Genomic DNA, 23367 nt, shown 5'->3' with positions numbered 1-23367 from the left:
TGTGCATGGGAGCAATCTACCTTGGTTATAGACAAGAGAAGATGTCCCTATCCCTTCCCAGCCAATTATTTAACAAGTATTTATTTGCTTATTTTCATAAGGTGTTGGTTAGGCTTTTCTCAGAGGAGACTGGGCCTCCCTCCCAAGGGTCCTTCATTCAGTCAGGTATGAGCCTCACTGGAGAAGGGGTCCATGAGCAGCCAACAAAACCTGTGCTGTGATCTCCTGCACACAGAAGTGCCACATGAGAAAATCATGCTTCAGGCTACACTTTTTCTGCATTTTCCTGGGATTATCCAAGCAGTGATGTGGGTTCCTGTGCTGCCTTTGAGTGGTTGGGTATAGCCAGAGGGTTGGGGCTTTGTTCTCTTTAGATGCAAATCACTCTTCCTTTGTTTACCCTGGCTTCAAGGTGATAAAGGCACGTTGCGTTGGATTAAGTGGGATAATGCACATATAGACCAAAGCAGAGCCCTTAACGCAATAAGAATTCAGGATCTGTTGTAGAAATTCTGTTACCATATCTCTAAAGCTGAGAGTCAAATGTGGAATGTAATCTCATCCAAGTTTACTGAATCTGATAGAGCTAGAACTATAAAGCCACAGTCTATTATTTATATCCCCTACCATACATTTTCCCAGATATTTTCTATGTTAATCAGCATTTTGCCAATATTTTAAGTGCTCAGATCTGACTAATGTATCATAATTTTAATCTAAAATTAGTAACGAAAACAAATGGAAGTTAAAGATTAATCACACACTGATATTTTGCTTAGCTAAATCTCTGTACCAGTAGCAGAGCAGACCGGGCAGCATTCCCCTTCAGGTATAACTGTTTGGGGGCACCTCTGGGGATGGCACATGGTTTCATCACAAAGCACTCTTCCATCTGAGCAGAGGCAGGTAGTGCAGGGCTCAGGCGACCACACAGCTTTGTTGTACATGGTTATGCCCTTTACCAAACAGTGTCCCTTCTTTCCTAGAAGAAAACAAAAGCACAAATTTAAATTTCTTATGTGATTATCAGCAACTGTGAATGGAAGTAAACACAATGTGAAGTCAAACTGCTCTAACCACACAAGAATAGAATTCTATGTGCATTCATGTATAGGGTAAAGATGTCGTATAGACATAAGAAATGCTGAAATGCTTTTCACAGGCTCTCCTCTCAGCCCTTTCACGTAGGCTCTAAGAGTGAACTCCTCATGGTAACTTGGGGCTGAACTGCGCTTCCATTTTGTATCCATCAGGATAGATTAAATTATACAACATCAACAAACAATCCCCAAATCTCAGTTATTTTTCATTTATACTTTGTGTCTAATGTGGGGACACAGGGGCTCAGCTCATCATATTCACTCAGGATTCATCTATAAGCAGGCTGTCCTGATCACTGCAGTAGTGGAAATGTGAGGTTACAAATCACACATGAGCTCTTGAAGTGTCTAATTATACTGACCAAAGCAAATCGTATGGCCACACCAGACTTCCCAAGCCGCCAGCCAATCCAGTTCCCTCATGTGACCAGAGAGCTGAGCTAGCACTAATGATGAGCTCACAGCCCACCCTTGATATGCACATGGGAATAGGTGAAACCAGACAGCATGCTTCCGTGGTGCTTCTCAATGAGACACTGAGCTATGTCTTTTATGGTTTATTATGCTATTGAAATATGATTCACATACTATAATATTCACCCTTTTAAAGTGTATAATACTGTCTGGGCACGGTGGCTCATGCCTGTAATCCCAGCACTTTGGGAGTCTGAGGTAACTTGAGACCAAGAGTTTGAGACCAGCCTGGGCAACATGGTGAAACCCCATCTCCTCTAAAAATACAAAAATTAGCCAAGTATGGTGGCACATGCCTGAAGTCCCAGCTACTCAGAAAGCTGAGGCATAAGAATCGCTTGAACCCAGGAGGTGGAGGTTGCAGTGAGCCAAGATCGTTCCACTGTACTCCAGCCTGGATGACAGAGCAAGACTGTCTCTAAATAAATAAATAAACAAATAAAGTGCATGATGCAGTGCATATATTCATTTCCCTACATACAAGATTGTAGATATGTGGATAAGTGTATCAGCTAAGCAGGCCATTAGAAAGCTGAGGAGAATATTAGAGGGGATGTTTTTCTTCCAACCCTGGTGTCATTCCAGATAACTTTCCTCCATCTGAGCCACTGTCCCCAAGTTCCACCCCCAAATGAGCCTCTCACATTAGTCCCCTCCTTTCCCCGACCACTAACTCAGCCCAATTCAGGCCCTACCCATCTCTCATTCGGATACTTGCAATAGGCTAATCCCACCTACCCAATTCCTCCTCTGAACAAAAATACACATATGAGTTTCTTCCAGGTTATCAAAAGCACTACACTCTATCAAAATTTCCATGGCCTTTTTTTGCAGAAATGGAAAAGCTGATCCTTAAATTCAAATGGAAAAGTTGATCCCACATAACCAAAGCAATCTTGAGAAAAAAGAACAAAGTTGGAGATCTCACACTTTCAGATTTCAAAAAGCTCACTATAAAGATATGATAATCAGCTTTTGTCAGTGTGATACTAGTATAAGCATAGACGTATAGGCCAATGGAACACTGAAAGTCAGACATACATTTATGAACAATTGATTTTCAAGAATTCAAGAACGGTGTCAAGACCATTCAGTGGAGGAAAGAACAATCTTCAACAACTAGTGCTGGGACAACACCAGCAAGAGAATGAAGCTGAATCCCTACCTTTCACCAAATACAAACATTAGCTCAAAATGGATCAAAGACCTAATATATCTTATATTTAGACCTTTGCTGTAAATATAAGAGCTAAGACTACAACACTCTTAGAAAAATCCATAGGGGAAAATCTTTATGACCTCATATTTGGCAGTGGATTCTTAGATGTGACACCTAAAGAAAAAGATAAATTAGACTTTATCAAAATTAAAAATTTGTTGCATCAAAGGACATTGTTAAGAAAGTGAAAGGATGGTGTACACAATGGGAGAAAATATGTGAAATCATATATCTGATAAGGTCCTGATATCCAGAATATTCATAAAGAACTCTTACAACTCAACTACAGAAAGGCAATGCAATAAAAAAATGGGCAAAACTTGCCCAATACAGTGGCTCTCGATGTAATTCCAGCACTTTGGGAGGCCAAGGAGGGAAGATTTCTTGAGGCCAGGAATTTGAGAACGGCTTGGACAACATAATGGGATGCTGTCTCTACAAAAAAAGTTAAAAAGTTAGCCAGGTGTGGTGGTGCATTCTTGTAGTCCCAGCTACTTGGGAGGCTGAGGCAGAGGATCACTGAAGCCCAGGAGTTCAAGACTGCAGTGAGCTATGATTGTACCACCGTATTCCAGCCTGGACAGCAGAGCAAGACCCCATCTCTTAAAAAAAGAAAGAAATAGGCATAGGGGTTGAATAGATATTTCTCCAAGGAAGATATGCAGATAGACAACATGCACATAAAAAGATGCTTAACATCATTAGTTGTTAGGGAAATGCAAATCAAAAGCACAATGAGATACCACTTCATACAAGAACAGCTATAATTAAAAATAAATAACAATTGTTGGCAGGAATGTAGAGAAACTGGAGTCCTCTTCCATTGCTGGTGGGCATATAACAGCATAGCCACTTTGGAAAACATTTGGCAGTTCATCAATAAATTAAATATAGAATTACCAAATGGCCCAACAGTTCCCCTCCTAAGTATATACCCAAAAGAATTGAAAATAGGTGTTGAAAGAAAACTTATATTAATGTTCATAGCTGTGTTATTCATGATAGCCAAAAGGTGGAAACAGCCCAGATGTTCATCAACTGGTAGACAATATGGATAAACAAATATGGTATAGCCATACAATGGAATATTATTCAGCCATAAAAAGGAATGAAGTTCTGATACAGGCTAATAATAGATGAACTTTAAAAACATTATACTAAGTAAAGAAGTCAGATACACAAGGCCACATATTATGTGATTCCATTTACATGAAATTTCCAGAATAGGCAAATTCATAGAGACAGAACAGATTAGTGGTTGCCAAGGGCTGGGAGTGGGGAGAAATGGGGAGTTTAGGTACAGAGTTTCCTTTTGGTGGGACGAAAATGTGCAGAAACAAGATAGTGGTGATGGTTGCACAATACTGTGAATGTACTAAATGCTATTGAATTGTACACTTTAAAATGGATGAAATGGTAAATTTTGTGTTATGTGTGGTGATACAATCAAAAAGTACTGTAAGATCACTGGAAAATATTTTCGGACAATTTGGAAATACTTAGTATATATCTTCTGTACTTTTATGCATACCACCCTTTAGTACATATAAAAACTTTTTTTTAAACAAGTTTGAGATCACATTATGAATACTTCTTTTTCGGCCTTTTCGTTTTCCATTATTATAGCTTAGCCATCTTTCCACTTAACTAAAAAAATTGACCTCATCTTTCTTTAGCAGTTATGAGTACATTATTATTACAGTGTTTTTAAGTTGATTTCTCTTCCTTTCTTTTCCCAATCATGTTGTAAGTGTGGCCTAAATTGCCTATTTTCAGGATAATTGTATATTATTTCTGTTAAATACATGGAAATAATTAATGAAGAAGCATTTAGCTGTATTGAGACAATATATGAAATACTGGCCACAGAACATTATATGGTGATATTTTCTGTTATTCTTTTGAAAGTTTTATTTAATGGTAACATGTCTATAATATACTTCTTCCTTCCAAATTTGGAAAAATGTAAACCATTTAATACTAGTTTTTAAAAATGCCTAATTGAAATCTTTAGCAGAATTTTTAGTCTTTTAAATCTTTAAAAAGTCAGTGGTTTAACCTATATAAAATGAATTCAGTGGCTTTAATTCTATTTGTGGTTGAAAATTTTTGGTTGAAAATATGTAATAGCCATATGTTCACAGAATCATCTGAATAATTTATTTGTGTATTCTAGATGATCTATTGTTATAAATGGAAAGGTAGTTTATAAATGTTTATGTATATTATCTATGTTAGGATTACAACTATTTAAAATATATGCATAGTAAACATACTGGAAAGAAACCAAAATGATAACTATGATTTTGTAAATATAGTGGTAGGATAAGTAATTTTTGTCTAATAATTATAAATGTGTTCCTTAAGTTGTTTTTGGTTTTTTGGGGGTTGTTTTGTTTTGTTTTGTTTTGTTTTTAATCTCGAGACGGAGTCTTGCTCTGTCGCCCAGGCTGGAGTGCAGTGGTGTGATCTCTGCTCACTGCAACCTCCACCTCCCAGGTTCAAGTGATTCTCCTGCCCCAGCCTCCCGAGTAGCTGGGATTACAGGTACATGCCACCACACCCGGCTAATTTTTTGTATTTTTAGTAGAGACGGGGTTTCAACATGTTGGCCAGGCTGGTCTTAAACTCCTGACCTCGTGATCTGCCCACCTCGGCCTCCCAAAGTGCTGGGATTACAGGTGTGAGCCACCACGCCTGGCCCTATTTTTTAAATTATTTTAAAATGTATGTTTGTAGATTAAACCAAAAAGTAATATAATAACCTGGATTTTTCTTTAGAAAATTATCTTCATGGAGATGTTCTCCCTCTCTCCGTCTCACCTTCTCTTTCCCCATACCATCTCTCACCCTCCTCCCTCTTTCTGTCTCTCTCTCATAGTGTTCTCTTACCTGGTAACACATTATAACTTGATTCTACTCCAGGAAAACTTGAAAAGGATTCAAACTTTTCCTCCATGCTATAATCAAAGTTAACAATGGGAAGTCTTGCTACTGGTGTAAAAACTGTTGTTTGCGGAATTCCAAGCTGTCTGTTTGATCTGTGCTTGTGTGAGGTTGAACTTTTCCTCAACCTTCTGTGGTAGATCTTCCTCCTTTGCTTCCTAGGAATTTCTTCATTTTTTCCAAAGTCAGTTTGAAAAATAAGCAGAAAAAAACAAAACAAAACTGCAATCTTCATGTTTGATTTTTTTCCACCAGCCAATTTCTAGAATGAAACAATATTTCAAAGTTAGTGGTGACTAAATTTTTACCTCTGAAAATTGGCTTATATATTTGCTTGTATGCCTCAGTAGGCAAGTCTTTGAGAAATTACACTTATGATATATGGGCTATATGCTATAGTATTATTGCCAAACCATAATTTGGAATTCTTCTATCAGAATCAAAAAACTTTTTTTTTTTTTTTTTTAAATAGAGATGGGGTCTTGCTCCATCGCCCAGGCTGGAGTGCAGTGGTTCAGTCATGACTCACTGCAGCCTTGAACTCCTGGGCTCAAGCAGTCCTCCTGCATTGGCCTCCCAAAGTGCTGGGATTACAGCATGAGTCACCATGCCTGGCCAGAACTTTTTTGTATCTTACCTTTATCTTTAGACCAGGAATTAGAAACCTTTTTCTATAAAGGGCCAGATAGTAAATATTTGAGGCGTCATAGGCTACACCTTCTCTGTCATAACTATTCAGCTCTGTCATTGTAGCATGAAAGCAGCCATAGACAATATGTTGGGGACCAGCCTCAACACCACCCATAGGGTACCCAAAGCCCGGTGGCAACAAAGGAAGAGAAGAGACAGGTTAAGAGTTCATAAAGATGGGAGCCAGGGGGCCAGTTGCACAATGGAGGCTGCAAAAGGCCCAGAGTTCTGGTCTCCACACGATTTATTGAGTACAATCACTTAGATCTAAGAAGCAGATGTTTAGGGCGAAACAGTGAAAGGGAGGCAGTATGTCATAGGCGTAATCTATAGCAATAGCGGTTTAAATGAATCTCCTTTGTGCTTAAACAGCATATCTTTAACTTATTGGAGAGTAGCTAGTAGGAGCGGGCTTAACTAGGAGCCTGTACGTTTGTCCACATTTCAGTGTTTCAGAGGAGTGTCTTTCTCCTTGAGCACAGTGTTTATAGATAAGAGAGCAGGTTGCACTCAGAGCATGGGAACATAATGGCGATAAGAAGGCTTTCCTCCTCAGAGACCTCTTGTGGCTTTCCACAACTTATTGTCCCATATTTTTATGGCCAGTTTATGCAGGCACTCCATAAGCCTTTTCCCCAACAACAATTTGTAAACAAATGAGCATGGATGTGTTCCAGGGAAACTCATTACCAGTAAAGGTGGTGGATCAGACATGGCCCCCTCTCTGGGCCCTACTGTTCTGCAGGTTTTCAAAGATTACTTGGGAGATTCCTCTCCACCTGTTTGCTAAGACGTTCTGTGACTGATGTAATCCACAACCCATTTTCCCAGCCGTTTTCTGTTTTGTGCTTTTATTCTCTAGCTTTATAATTGTCTGGGAGGAAGGGCGTGATGGTGCCATATAAAAATAACAGTCAATAGCATCAGTTATAAGGAGGTAAGAGTCAGGAAGAGTAACTCTTTAATTAGCTGGTCTCAGGGTTAGTATAGGGCCTTGCACATGGTAAAGCTGAAAAACATTTAAGAAATGAATATTTAGGCACTCTTGGTACAGTAGTAGCATTATGGTCAGACAGACTGGCGCAATCCCTGTGAAGTCTGGTGGCCAGGGACAAGAGAAACCTCCATCAAGGTGTTGCAGCAGCTGTCATCAAAGGATTCACTCAGCGAATCTCTCTTGGCCTAAAGTTAGTCCTACAAAGGAAGGTTGGCAGTTTTGACTGCCTCTCAGAATTCTACAGCTGAGAAACACACACATACTCACATACACACACCTATACCCCTTGCAGCTTTCCTCCTGCTCTTGCCTCAGGTCCACTCACTGTCAGTGTTTCCTGAGATGAAAAGCCTTCCTTACACAGCCAGTATGGAGGAGAAACTAAAACCCCAGGGATCATAAGAACCCAGATCACAACAGATTTGCTGCTGTTATCTTTTTAATGGGAATTTAAGGTATTTGGTGATTCTAGAAGGTTAAAGTAACTAACTTGCTCAGTGATGAAATTTATTTCAATTCTCACAGGCATACCTTGGTCTCCTTTGCCAACCAGAACAAATCTATGATAGGAAGGAATGGTAAAACATTCAAGGTGATGTTACATACAGAGATGAATACCCTAAACTGCAAAGGAGAGGCATTGAAGGATTAAGGGATAAGAAGTGGCCATAGACTGCTAACCCAGTCATCTTGTTGGAACCTCAGAAAATACCTGAGAGGCCAGGCACTGTGGCTCATGCCTGTAATCCCAGCCCTATAGGAGGCCGAAACCAAGGTGGGAGGATTGCTTGAGGCCAGGAGTTTAAGACCAGAGTAAGGAACATAGCAAGACCTTGTCTCAACTAAAACATAAAAAATTAGCTGGGCATGGTGGTGCATACCTGTAGTCCTAGCTACTCAGGAGGCTGAGGCAGGAGGCTCACTTGAGCCCAGAAGTTCAAGGTTGCAGTGAGCAATGATTGCAGCACTGTACTCCAGCCTGGGTAACAGAGCGAGACTCTGTCTCAAAAAAAAAAAAAAAAGAAAAGAAAAAACCTGAAAGACCCTGCAAGCATTTGACTCAATCTTTCTGTCTGACCATTTGACCAAAGAAAGTACAGTCATGTACCACATAATGACTTTTTTGTCAGTGACAAATTGCATATACCATGATGGTCCCATAAAATTATAATGGAGCTGAAAATCTCTTATTGCCTAGAGACGTCACAGCATCATAGCATAACGCATTACTCATAATGTTTGTGGTGATGCTGGTATAAACAAACCTATTGCACTTCCAGTCATATAAAAATACAGCACAGGCTGGGCGCGGTGGCTCAAGCCTATAATCCCAGCACTTTGGGAGGCCAAGGTGGGTGGATCACCTGAGGTCAGGAGTTCGAGACCAGCCTGCCCAACATGGTGAAACCCCATCTCTACTAAAAATATAAAATTAGCTGGGTGTGGTGGTGCACGCCTGTAATCCCAGCAACTCGGGAGGCTGAGACAGAAGAATTGCTTAAACCCGGGAGGCGGAGGTTGCACTGAGTAGCTAGGACTACAGGTATGCACCACCATGCCCAGAGTGCAGAGAGACTCTATCTCCAAAAAAAAAAAAAAAAAAAAAAAAAAAGCACATACAATTATGTACAGTACAGTACATAATACTTTCATATACAACTATATTACTGGTTTATGTATTTACTATACTATACTTTTTATCATTGTTTTAGAGTACGTGCCTTCTATCTATTTAAAAAAACGTTAACTGCGCAACAGCCTGAGGTGGTTCCTTCAGGAGGTATTTCAGAAGAAGGCATTCTTATCATGAGTGTTATTACCCATGAAGACCTTCCAGTGGGACAAGATATGGAGGTGGAAGACAGTGATATTGATGATCCAGACCCAATGAAGGCCTAGGCTAATGCGTGTTTGTCTCAGTTTTTAACAAAAATGTTTGAAAAGTTAAAAAATAAAAATAGAAAAAAGCTTATAAAATTACTCTATAAAGAAAATATTTTTGTACAACTGTACAATGTATTTGTGTTTTAAGCCAAGTGTTATTAAGAAGGAATTTTTTTAAATTCTTGAAACAAATGAAGATGAAAACACAGCACACCAAAACCTATGGGATACAGCAAAAGCAGTACTAAGAGGGAAGTTTACAGCAATAAACACCTACATCAACAAGTAGAAAAACTTCATATAAACAACCTAATAATAGATCGTAAAGAACTAGAAAAGCAACAGCAAACCAAACCCAAAATTAGTGGAAAAAAAGAAATAATAAAGATCAGAATAGAAACCAAAAAAACTATAGAAAAGAGGAATGAAATGAAAAGTTTTCTGAAATGATTAAAAAAATCAAGAAACCTTTAGACAAAGAAAAAAAAGAGGAATGCTATTACAAGAGTCTAAGTTTTTTAAAAAATAAAAAGTATATAAAGTTAAATTACAGTAAGCTAAGGCTAATTCATTATTGAAGAAATAAAAAAACTTTTTTATAAATTTAGTAGACTCTTAGTGTACAGTGTTTATAAAATCTACAGTAGTGTATAGTAATGTCCTAGGCCTTCACACTCACTCACTGACTCACCGGAGTGACTTCCAGTCTTCCAAGCTCCATTCATGGTAAGTACCCTAGATAGTGTACCATTTTTTTAATTCTTTTAGACCATATTCTTACCATACCTTTCCTATATTTAGATATGTTTATTATTTATTTATTTATTTATTTAGAGACAGGGTCTGGCTCTGCCACCCAGGCTGGAGTACAGTGGCACCATCTCAGCTCACTGCAACCTCCGCTTCCTGGGCTCGAGCCAATCTCACACCTCAGCCTCCCGAGTAGCTGGGACTACAGACCCGTGCCACCATGCCCAGCTGATTTTTATATTTTTTTTGTAGAGACAGGATTTCACTATGTTGCCCAGGCAGGTCTCAAACTCCTGAGCTCAAGTGATTCACCCACCTCAGCCTCACAAAGTGCTAGGATTACAGGCATGAGCCCCCACACCTGGCTTTAGATATGTTTAGATACACAAATACCATTCTGTTCCAGTTGCCTACAGTTTTCAGTACAGTCATGGGCTGTACAGGTTTGTAGCCTAGGAGCAATACGCTCTACCATATAGCCTAGGTGTATAGTAGGTTGTCCCATCTAGGTTCGTGTAAGTACACTTTATGATGTATGACAACAAAATCATCTAACATCACATTTCTCAGAATGTATCCTTGTCGCTAAGTGACATATGACTGTAATTTGTTGATATCCAGATTCTTAGAAGTCTGCTTCACAACCTAAGACAAGCTGTGGGAAATTCCAAGGGTATCTAAACTGAAAACCATGAGCATGAGCTCAGGGTAATGCATGCCTTCCTCAAGCCACAGTGTCTACCACCCAAATGTTTAGGAAATGCAGGGTGATCAGTGCTAAGTCTTGGCAAATATTGTGATTGTTTCTTAGTAGAAACCTACAATGGTAGTAGCAAACATATGGCTGCCATCCTGGGTCCTTGGCCTAAGAACAGATGTCACTAACTGACCTATTTTTTACATTCTGCATACAGTATATCACCTGAAGGCCAAGAAAATGAGCATGGTTTTGTGGCGATCACCTTCCCTGTATTGCCATAACAACATTCCTACTAGTTTGACAACTAGTAACCAGAGTGGCTCCATGGAGTAGAATGATACTCTAGGAAGCGACCATGATGTAACTTCAGACTTTTGGAGAGTCTGTGAAGTTACATCATGGTCGCTTCCTAGAGAATCATTCAGCCATTACACCAGTATTATGACAAAACTTATCAAATCTGACTCCCAGCCAACATGGAGTAATAGGGACTACGTATACCTTCCCACCTGAAACAACTTAAAAATAGAACAACATATATCTGAAGCATTTTCCAAACATTAAACAAAGAGCAGTCCAGGCCAGTGATTCCTGAAAGGGGATGCAAATCAAATGCCCGGAGAGACCTGTGATTGACCTGCTTACTCCCTCAAGGGAGTTGCAGTGAGGGGAACACAGGCAGAGTCCAGCAGTCTCCATAAGTTGAAAAGATACAGCTGGAAATCTGAGGACACCAAAGAGACTAGTGTTCCTAGGGCAGAGTACAGAGAGGTGAGAGCTAGCCCAGAGGAACCCTTCCAGAGATGTGAAGTCTTCCACTGAGTACTGGATAGCACATGTATGTAAGTAAACTATTAATACTTGAGACTGGGAAAAGAACTAACCTAAAGGACAAAGGCGAAAACAAAACAAAACAAAACAAAAAAAAAACAGGTCTCTGGAGCTTAAAAAAGACCAGGAAGAGTTTGTGTTCCACCAGTCAGAGTGGAAAACCTTACAATTCACAGGGCATCTGGTAGAGTACTCAGAAGAGCATTAGCTCAGCAGAGGAAAATAATTAGCCCTAGGCTAAAGGCTGCTGTGATCCCATTTAATAAAGCTTAAAAGCAAGCCTTTCTGAAAGAATTAAACTGCGTACAATAACTTGACAGTGTCTCAGATAACCCAACAAATGTTTTAGGATCCAATGTAAATTTACCAGGTACACAAAGAAACAGGAAAAGTTGACCCATAATGGGAAAAATCAGTTTATTGAAACCAATTCAGAAATGACAGTGCTGATATACTAATAAAGTAGGTGTTTAAAAATCATTATACCTATATTCTATATTTTCAAGAAGTGAGAAGAAGGATTAACCATGTAATGTAGAAACATAGAAGATATTTTTAAAAACCCAAATCAAACTTTTAAAGATGAAAACTACAATGTGAGAGAGAAAAAATACATGACAAGGGATGAATAGCAGATTAGACATTACCAAAAATAATTGGTAAACTTGTTTTCAAAAACTGCAAAAAGAAATAGACAAATCCACAATTGTCGTCCAAAATTTCAACACTTCAATCCTAAATATTAGTTTCAAAAATAGTAGACAGATTACAAATTAAAATGAGATGCCTCTACATACCTACCAAATGTCTAAAACCCAAAACACTGACAACACCCAGTGCTGGTGAGTGTGTGGAGCAACTGTAAGTCTCATTCGGTGCTGGTGGGAATGCAAAATGGTACAGCCACTTTGGAAGACACTTTGGCAGTTTCTTTTAAAACTTAACATACTGTTGCCATACAACCCAGCAATCGTGCCCCTTGGTATTTACCCAAATAAGATGAAAGTCTGTGTCCACACAAAAACCTGCACGCAGATATGTATAGCAGCTTTATTCATAATTGCCAAAACTTAGAAGCAACCAACATGTTCTTCAATAGGTGAATGGAAAAAAAACTATGGTATATTCAGACAGTGGAATATTATTCAACACCAAAAAGAAATGAGCCATCAAGCCATGAAAATACATGGAAGAACCTTAAATGCATATAATATATAACTAAATGAAATAAGCCAACCTGAGATGGCATATGTATGATTTCAACTCTATGACATTCTAGAAAGGGCAAAACTATGCAAGCTATAAAAGAATAGTGGATTTGGGGCGGAGAGGGATGAATAGGTGGAACACAGAGGATTCTTAGGGCAGTGAAACTCTTCTGATACAGTATAGTCAGCCCTTTATATCACAGGTTCTGCATCTGTGGATTCAACCAACCATGAGCGAAAAATGTAGTTTGGCCTATGTAGCTTTTGTGCTGAACATATGCAGACTTTTTTTTCTTGTCATTGTCCCCTAAATGATACAGTATAACAACTACTTACATAGCCTATACAGTGTATTAGGTGTAAGTAATCTAGAGATTATTTAAAGTATACAGGAGGATATGTGTATTATATGCAAATACTACACCATTTTATATAAGGAACTTGAGCAGCCTCAGATTTTGGTGTCCTTGAGGGATCCTGGAACCAGTCCCCCAAGGGTACCAAGGGACGACAGTACTATAAAGGTGGGTACATGTCATTAAAAATTTGTCAAAACCCAAGAATACAGAGTAACAAGAGTGAACCCTAATGTAAACTATGGACATTGGGTGATAATGATATGTCAGCATAGATTTATCCATGGTGTGAGATTTTTGATAGTGGGGGAAAAGCACATATGAGAACTCTGTACTTTCCACTCAGTTTGCTCTGAATCTAAAACTGCTTTGAAAAAAGTCTGTTAAAAAAAATTAGTAGTCATTTTATGCCAATAAAAAGTAATTAATATTTTTTAATTAGTAGACAGAATATCAATAAGGATTTTAAAGACTTTAATACTATTAACCTATTTGTTCAAATTGTCCTAATAATTTGCCTTGTTTGTCCTAATGATTGTAGGTATGTACAAATTTAGTCGTTATATCTTTCTGGTGCATTTATCATTAGGTAGATACTTTCAGTGTCTCCGGGAGTGCTTTTGCTATAAGATCTACTTTGTCTAATATTAATGTAGTTGCATTTTTTTTCTTTTTTGACTTTTTAGATTCAGGAGGGTTGTATGCAGGTTTGTTAACTGAGTATATTATGTGGTACTGAAGTTTGGGATATGAATGATCCCATCACCCAGGTACTGAGCATAGTACCCAACAGTTTTCCAATCCTTGTTCCTCTCCCTGCCTTCTTCCCATGTCTATTGTTGCCATCTTTATGCCCATGAGTACCCAATGTTTAGCTCTTACTTATAAGGGAGAACATGTGGTCTTTGGTTTTCTGCTCCTGCATGTAGTTGCTTTCTTTTGATTAATGTCTGCAAAATATATGTTTTGCTTTCTGTCTTTCTATATTTTTATATTTTCAGTATACTTCCTATTAGTGGCATATTGTGGAGTTTTCTAATGCAGTTTAACAATTTTTGTCTTTTAATTGGAACATTTAGGCTGTTTATATTTAATGTAAAATTTAATGTTTGAATTGAAATATACTTTCTATTTGCTTTTTATTTGTCCTACATGTTCTATGTTCCTTTTTCTGTTTTCTTTCTTTTTAACTTGTTGCTTGGTTTTTATGATTTCATTAGTAATTGTACACTTTTTACCATTCTTTTCTTTGTAGAGATTACCACATACATCCTTGACTTATCAAAGTCTTAATATAAATTAGTACCTTTACCTCTTCCTGGACAATACAAGAACCAGGATGAACTTCAACTCCATTTACCCTATCCCAGTATATATTCTGTTTCAGTTCTGTGTTTTAATTATATATGTATTTTTAAACCCTCAAAAGATTATTTTTATTTTGTCAAAGTTTATTTAGATCAGATTTTTCATCCTCATCACTATTAACGTTTTGCGCCAGATAATTCTTTTTTTATGGGGAGATGCCCTGCTATTTATCAGCAATCCGTGGCCTCTACCCACTAGATGCCATTAGTACCTTCCTCCTAGTTGTGACAACCAAAGAATGTTTCCAGGCATTACCAAATGTAACCTGCCCCTCAATTGAGAACCACTTGTTTAGGTTTACCTAAACATTTATCATTTTGCTTCGTTCCTTCTATCTACTTTCTTCTATTAGGATTATTTTCTTCTTGACTGAAGATCACCTTCTAATAATTCCTTTTGTGCAGATGTGTTGATCAGTTATTTTTGTTTACCTGAAAGGATGTATTTGTTAGATATACATTCTGGGGTTGACAAGTGTTTTCTTTCAGCATTGTGAAGATACAGTTGATTTTTTCCCCCTACACTTTCATTTCCTTCCTAGCTTCCAGTATTTTATTGTTGCCTTCTTCCCACCTACTTTTCTTTTTCTTTTTTTATTTAATGTTTTTTTTTTTTTTTTTTTTTTTTTGAGACGAGGTCTCACTATGTTGCCTGGGCTGGCCTTGAATCCCTAGGCTAAAGCGATCCACCTGACTCAACCTTTCGAGTAGCTGGGACTACAGGCACAAACTACCACACCCGGCTCGAAGATACAATTTCTATGTCTTCTTTTTTCCATTGTTTGTTTTGAGAAATCATCTCTCAATCTAATTTTTTCACTGTTAAAAGTAATTTTTTTTTCTCTCGCTGTTTTTAAGATGTTCTCATTGTCTTTGGTTTTCAGCTGTTTCACTCTGTATACAAAGATATAATTTTCTTGTTTTTATCCTATTTGGCACTTCTTGAATTTGTGGCCTGATGTTATTCATCACATTTGGAAACTTCTCAGCCCTTAACTATACAAATAGTACATTCTCTTTTCCCTTTTTTCATTCTTTCTATAACTACAGGTACTTGCATATCAGCTTTCTCATTGTGTCTTTAATGTCACTTTCCCCTCATTTGTATTTTTTGTTTGTCTATCTCTTCAATGATTCATCCTGGTTATTCTCTGAACTGATCTTCCAGTTCATTGATACTCTCTTCATCTGTGATTTATCTGCTATTAAATCTATCCATTGACTTCCTTGTTCTTTTATTGTATTTTCTAGTTTTCAGGTTTTCAGTATGTTCTTTTTGTTTCCAATTCTTTGTTAAAAATTTTAATCTCATCTTTTATTTTTTTAAACATATTAAAAATATTTGTTTTAAAGTCTGTGTCTGAAGACTAGGTTTTCTGGATCCTCTATGTGTCTATTTCGGTTGTCTCTTATTTCTTTAGGTTTTTAGCCATGTTTTGTCTCTTCATATACCTGATGACCTTTGATGGAGTGCCAGATATTGTATATGAAAATACTTGAGAATTTGCGTCTGTTTCGGGCATAAGGTTAAGTACATTATGAATAGAATATTGAGTGATTTGAAGCTGGGCTTCACCATATCGAATTAATAATTATGCTTTGGGCTGGGTGCGGTGGCTCAAGTCTGTAATGACAGCACTTTGGGAGGCCAAGGTGAGCGGATCACAAGGTCAGGAGTTTGAGACCAGCCTGGCCAATATGGTGAAACCCCGTCTCTATTAAAAATACAAAAAAAATTAGCTGGGTGTGGTGGCAAGTGCGTGTAGTCTCAGATACTCAGGAGGCTGAGGCAGGAGAATCACTTGAACCCGGGAGGTGGAGGTTGCAGTCAGCCGAGATCACACCACTGCACCCCAGCCTGGGCGATAGAGTGAGACTCGGTCTCAAAAAATAAAAAAATAAAAAAAATAAAAAATATATATATATATGCGCTTTGGGTCCACTTCACTTTTCCTACCATCCCCCACTGCTTGCTTGCCTCCATTTTGTTTGTTTGTTTGTTTCTCTCTGTCCTCGTGAGGCTGTTTTAAAACTCTATTAATCTTCTCAACCACCTCTTCTGGAATCCAGATGCTTCTAGAAGAAAAACTGTTCTAAACCTCTCTGGGTTTCAGTCCCATCCCAAATATTGGCCCTGTTGTTTTTCTCACCCTTTCTAGTTATTCTCAGCAGGTCTAATGATCTGACTTGCCTTGTCTGCCATTATCAGAAGGAGAAGCTCCCTCAGATTCCTTTTATTTCTTGCAGAAATATATCCTCTTTTTCTCAGAGAATGTTGTAAGTTGTAAAATTCTGTGCTCTTATTAAAGATCTGAAAATATCATTGTTTAATTGGAAACAGAATTACGGTTTCAAAATCATTCTAATCATTTTTCTTTAATACCTTATAGATATTTGTCCATTATTTCTTATATTTAGTGTTGCTGATGAGAAATTTGACTTGAATCTGATTCTCATCCCTTTGTAAGAAATTTTTTTTCTTTCTATAGAAATTTTTTTCAAATTTTCAACATATCTTTGATATTTGGAAGTTTTACCTTGGTAAAAGAATGGAATGTACCTTGGTATAGGTTGTTTTTGCTGTTTAATGTATCCTTCTTGGGATCTTTTAAACTAAAAACTTCTTTTTTTCCTATACAAGCTCTCTTCACTCTGTTTTCTCCCATGACTGTTCAAGGGTACATTTTCCCTCTTTAAATTCATTTCTGTCTTCTCTTTGTGAAGGACTCCTCAGAGTGTCTGTCCCACCAGGAGCTCCCCTTTTCATTTCCTAGTGTAGCTGTATATTCGTGCATTTATTTGTCTGTAATATATCTTGTATTATTTCAAGGGAGTTGGTGAGAGGGGAAGAGGGCACAAGGTCAGCTCAGTTTCCCCTCTTGAATCTCAGTACTTCTTTTTATAACTTCATCTGCCAGAATCATCTTCCTCTAGTCAGATTTCACTTAGTTAGTTCATAGTCTGACTTGCCACATCACCTTTGTTCAACAAATGGCAGTCTCTAAAGTATCTTCATGCCAGCATACAAACCTTTCTTCAGTGTATATATACATTAATTGCCACAGTCATTTGAAAACCATTACTATAGGTCATTGAAATGACCTATATTTCATAGGTTATTGGAACAACTTTTTGAACAACTTTTTGCAATCTACTTTAGTTTTAGAAAAATTAACATGCAGCATGTAAAGAAGGACCAAATCCATTAGCTGATTGGCACCTGAAATCATAAAAGTCAATTCAGAGAGCAAAGTAGTATGTTGGAAGGGAATAACAACAACAGCAGGGGAAAGCAATATGAAAACCTGAACTGAGAGACAAAGTGAAACTAGAATTTGCTGAGTGGCATGGCAAGTGTGCTCCGATGGATATCATAAGTGCTCTGCAATGCATGAAATGTATACATTGAAATTTTCTTGCATTAACAATTGTATGTGCAGACCTTCCATCCTGTTGTGAGGAGTCAGGGCCTAGACGTCGAGGCTCTAGAGTTAAACTCTCATGAGGGTCTCAGGCATCCTGCTGTCCTGAGGCCTCCTGAAAGCACTCACTTATGGGGCATTGCCTGATTGAGTGCTTAGGAGTGAATGTGCCAGCTGTGGCCATTCTGAGCACATCCCTCTCTCCCAGTATCCTCATTCTGGAAACTACCTCTCTTTCTTTTTTTCCCCCAAATTGACTCACTTTTACTTACCCAGAAATCTAAATAGATAGGCACAGAAATAAACTTACAGAGCTATTTTAATTTTGATAAAATCAGTATCTAAACAGTCTCACTACAGTGTTTAAATACATTTTAGGAAATGGTCTCTCAATACTAATTTTACTATTAATGCTTAGGCCCTCATTATTTTCATTGATATACAGAATTTTGCTTTGCACTTAATATTTGCTTTCATAAACAACTTCGTAATTGAGTGTTTGCCTCCTAGAGGTAAATTTTCTGGGATTCCAATCATAGTATCATTTTTATCAAGTAATTTTTTTCCTTCTAGCACTTACTGTGTTTATCCCAACATTAAATATTATTTATAAACCTTGATTAACTTATTTTTCTTCATTTAAAATTTCTTACCAGTTATCTTAAGTAAACTTTAAAAATATTAATTTAGAATTTTAAAATTCTACATGAAGTCATGAGATGTCTATTATCTCTTTTCACTTCATTTAACAGATTTAAAATGAAAAATATTTTGAATTATTTATGTTCTTTTAGGACTTAAAAATTAAGAATAATATTTTCAAACCAATTTATACTTCTATTGAACACATAATTCCACCTAAACATATAAAAATAATTTAATACTAAGTATACAAGGTCTGAAATACTTGGGAAGTACATCGTGAAAAAAACAAACAGAATAATGCATACTTTGAACTTTAAAAATCTATTAGTAACGAGCTAATTTACTCAAGAGTTAAACAGTTGCGAAATAAAATACCCAAATATTAAAACCATTCCACATGCTAAGTAGAAACTTAAAATTTAAAACTTTTTTACCTGGAGATCTAAACTAAGTAGGCTTTGCTTGGTGTCATTTAAGTCTCCAGCTGAAAATGAAACAAAATCAGAGCTTTCTTTAAAAACAAAGAAAGGACAGAAGGGAATGTTGAAAAGTATTTGCTGAACTTCTTAGTAAAATCTAAAATAACTGCCTCCCTTGGGGATAAATGCCTTTCAGTTCTTTGTGCAGAAAATCAGCCAAGAAAGTAACCAGGGAAAATGGTTACCAAGGGAAATATTTTTTTTAATCATAAGAAAAGTAGAAAACAGCAGTGGGTGTGGGGGAAGAGCATTTTGTTTGCAGGCTGAAAAGGCAGAGTTGGAAACATAAAAATGAGCTTGATTAAGAAATCTGTGGTTTTCATAGACTATTCGCATTAAAAATGTTAAAGTTTATACTAGCCAGGATGATGTCACTTGAGCTTTATCAGATTATAGGGATGATATTCTCGTCAACTAAAGGCTGTGTATATCTGGAATCTATTTTAAATTGGATTAATAATATTTAACTCATCTGCCTGCCCACCTCGATCTCACACACAATACTAACAAAACGACAACAACAAAAAAATGGTTACGTATTAATATCAGTGGAAATTGTGTAACTTCTAACCATGAAATAATAGAAAGAAAATGTGAAAGGGAGCTGTGTGGCTCCTAATTACCTGTTACGCTGGCAAATTAGTTGTGTACTTTGGGCTCAGTTTCTTTATCTGCAAATGAGAAGTTAGAGACAGATCAGGATTCCAAGCGCAACCCTGCTGTTTATGAGGGACCTTGAGTAAGTTACTTAATGTTTCTGACCAAAGTTTACTCTTCTGTAAAACTAGGGTGATACCTTTCAAATTTTTCTGAAAATAAAAGGAATAGCAGATATGAAGGTCCTAACTCAGTGCCTATCCTAGACTAGGTAATTTTAGAACTATTTTTTAAATTTTTTTTTTTTTTTGAGACGGGAGTTTTTGCTCTGTTGCCCAGGCTAGAGTGCAATGTCGTGATCTCAGCACACTGAAACCTCCACCTCCCAAGTTCAAGGGATTCTCCTGCCTCAGCTTCCCGAGTAGGTGGGCTTAAAGGCGCCTGCCACCACGCCAGATTAATTTTTGTATTTTTTTTTTAGTAGAGATGGGGTTTCACCATGTTGGCCAGTCTGGTCTCGAACTCTTGACCTCATGTGATCCACCCACCTCGGCCTTCCAAAGTGCTGGGATTACAGGCATGAGCCACTGCACCTGGCCTGAAATTCTTATATCATTATTTCAGGGGTCCAAATCATTTGGCAAAGAGGAGCTAAATATTTGTTTAAATGACATGGTTAGACTGAATCAGGATTTTGTAAAATGACCTAGATAGACTGAATCAAGATAAGGGACTAAATACATAAGCCACTCAACTTCCTAAAAATAAGGAAAATGATATCTATTTTTAAAAATGTAAAACTAGCTGAGTGCAGTGGCTCACACCTGTAATCCCAGCACTTTGGGAGGCAGAGACAGGTGGATCATCTGAGGTTAGGAGTTTGAGACCAGCCTGGCCAACATGTGAAACCCCGTCTCTACTAACAGTACAAAAATTAGCCGAGCACGGTAGCACATGCCTGTAGTCCCAGCTACTCAGGAGGCTGAGGTAGGAGAATCACTTGAACCTGGGAGGCGGAGGTTGCAGTGAGCCAAGATTGTGCCATTGCACTCCAGCCTGGGCGACAGAGCGAGACTACATCTCAAAAGAAAAGAAAAGAAAAGAAAAAGATGAGTACAAATGGGCAAACACCATTAAACAGGCAGTTCATAGAAGAGGAAATGTCAGTGGTCAATAAAACAGAAGAGGAAGATTTCTCAATCTCAGTAACAGTCAAGAAAAGTAAATTAAAACAGGAAGGTTATTTTTTCACTACCATAGTGAGATGTTGCTGACAAAACTTTGGGGGTAGAAAAATTACCCAAATAATGCCAATGCTCAATCAAGCTTGAAGACCACTGCTAATCAAAAATCATGGCCTGATTTGAAATACATACATTGTTTTTTGGGGGAAAAAAATGTTGATGATATGCTGTGTTGGCCAGTGTGTAGGGAAAACAGAAACTCTCCTCTTCCTTGAGGACAGCTGAACAGTAGCTATGCTGTCTGTCCTACCATTTCACCTCTAGGAACCCATTGTAGAAACACCTCTTTCTGTACAAAAGTGTGCCTTCAAGGAAGTACTCTGAAGTACTGTAACCATGGATTAGAAAAAAAGTTAACCCAGTTGTGTATAGATAGAGGACAAAGTGGGCTTACCATAAAGCTATTTGGAGAAACAGAAGTAACTCCATTAATACCACCATGCATAGTTGTCCATGCTATACCAGGAATAAAGAGATTTTCAAAACTGTACATGTATTATGATCTTACCTTCTTTTGATGTATGTAATTTAGCATTTTACTAGAGAACAAATTGGAAGGAATAAACAACAAAATAGTAACAGTAATTATAGGGAGACTTTTACTATGTTCTTTTATATTTTTATCATGTTTTGAGCTTTGTATAATCAGATAAGAATAACTTAAAAAGAATACAAACAATCAAAAAAGTAACTCTTAAAGTAACAGCACTGAGGAATACCAGTAATTACCACGATGAGATTGAGAAGGTTGCAGAAAACCAAATTTTATAATTTCTGAGGTTCCTGCTCTAAAATTTTGTGGTTTAATGGACTGTTACATGAGTCCTTTTGCAGAAACTATTTTAACCACACTAGCACATGGAAAATGCTGGTATTATGGTTTCTCCTACCCCCTTTATTATTGCAGACATGATTATGTCCCAAAACTTGGTTCTGACAACACTCTGCAGGAATGTGGTATTGGTCACCAAACAACATGAGCAGAGTGAGCATTACCCGTGCCACAGGGCCATCTGCCTATGAAGATTTAGACCCTAGGACATTTCTTTCAGGTGATATTTGTTTTAAGTAAAATCACCTTTTCAGTATTTTCCCTGATTGTCTAGAGTACCAATAAATTGGGGTTTTTTTTAAGGATGCAATTGTCTACCATATGACAGCTTTGTAGATATTAATACCCAAATAAAGGTAAATTTTGGAAATTTTAAGTAGGGCCATACTCAGAAATTAGTTTTACCTTGTTCAGCCCGAATAAGGAGGCTTAAAGCTGTGCCTACAACCCCTGCCCACGCACCGAATATTAGGTACAATGTTCCAGTATCTTTATGGTTAGTTGAGAATAGTCAACGGTTGGCCAACATAAGTGGAGTAGGGCGAGGTAAAATGGCTGAGTAAAGCATTAGACTGTAAATCTAAGGACAGAGGCTAAACCTCTTTTTACCAGCCCAGAGGTGACTTTCATGTTGAATTGCAAATTCAAAGAAGCAGCTTCAATCCTGCCAGGTTTCTCCCGCCTTCCCCCGCTCCCCCCCCCCCCCCGCCCCCACCCCAACCCACTGCCTGTGGAAGAAGTAGATTGAAGCCAGTTGATTAGGGTATTTAGCTGTTAACTACATTTTTATGGGTTTGAGTCCCATTTATCTAGTAAGGGCTCAGCTTAATTAAAGTGATTGATTTGCGTTCAGTTGATGCAGAGTAGAGTTTTGCAGTCCTTGGGTTTGCAGAAATTAAGTATAGCCTACTTACTAAGGGCTTTGAAGGCTCTTGGTCTTGTTTAACCTAAATTTCTAGAAGATAAGCAGGGTTAGTGGCTAGATTGGTAGGAGGAAGATGGAGAGGATGCTAAGTGAGGGGAGGAGTAGTATGGACTTTGTTCTAGGACTGACCTCTTGGCCCACAGTTCAAATGCCTTTTAAGCTATACTAAAGTGTTACAGTTGCTTCATTTACTTTAGCTGAACTTACTTTCCCAATGGAATATTACATTTAAGTGGAGTAATGATATATAAGTATCCCACAACTCATTCAACCATTCCCCTATTGATGGACATTTGGGTTGTTTCCCCTTTCTCCCCTCAAATAGAATGGGCTTTTTGAGTTTGTGTACGCATTTCCAGGTTGCTTTCCAAAAAGGTTATAGTAAATAATGTATACTTTCACCAGAAATATATAAAATGCCCATTTCCCTGCCACTTTATTTTTTTAAACAGTTTTCACATTTTTGAATGGGTAATACATATAAGTGGCATAAATTTTTAAAGTGCACAGTTAAAATTTCAGTTTTCTATATCCAATACTGATAGGTTGATACCAACCTTCCCATTGAAGTAAGAAAGAAATGAGATCAGCCGGGCGCGGTGCCTCATGCCTGTAATCCCTGCACTTCGGGAGGCCGAAGCTCATGGATCATGAGGTCAGGAGATTGAGACCATCCTGGCTAACATGATGAAACCCTGTCT

General features: G+C 37.8%; 2 protein-coding genes across 8 annotated transcripts in view; one reads left to right on the top strand and one right to left on the bottom strand.

The window, feature by feature from the left end:
- Window positions 1-19724, bottom strand: part of ECM2 (extracellular matrix protein 2) — a 42738-nt gene extending 23014 nt beyond the window's left edge. Inside the window, exons 1-4 of one of the 4 annotated variants that reach the window (XM_063594327.1) lie at window positions 19692-19724; window positions 19024-19073; window positions 5686-6001; window positions 794-982 (exon numbers count right to left, since the gene is read on the bottom strand). In XM_063594327.1, coding sequence (XP_063450397.1) covers window positions 794-982; window positions 5686-5974 — 478 coding nt within the window. In that variant the 5' untranslated portion in view covers window positions 5975-6001; window positions 19024-19073; window positions 19692-19724. Of the gene's footprint in view, window positions 1-793; window positions 983-5685; window positions 6002-19023; window positions 19188-19691 lie in introns of those variants that run through there. The other 3 variants (XM_055091778.2, XM_034967711.3, XM_063594328.1) reach the window with 3 other exon arrangements.
- CENPP (centromere protein P) overlaps window positions 1-23367 on the top strand; it is a 295833-nt gene that overhangs the window by 192380 nt on the left and 80086 nt on the right. The window lies entirely within an intron of this gene.

The sequence above is a fragment of the Pan paniscus genome, chromosome 11 (assembly GCF_029289425.2).
Source record: "Pan paniscus chromosome 11, NHGRI_mPanPan1-v2.0_pri, whole genome shotgun sequence".
Classification (NCBI taxonomy): Eukaryota; Metazoa; Chordata; class Mammalia; order Primates; family Hominidae; genus Pan; species Pan paniscus.
This window is presented reverse-complemented; position numbering and strand designations above follow the sequence as displayed.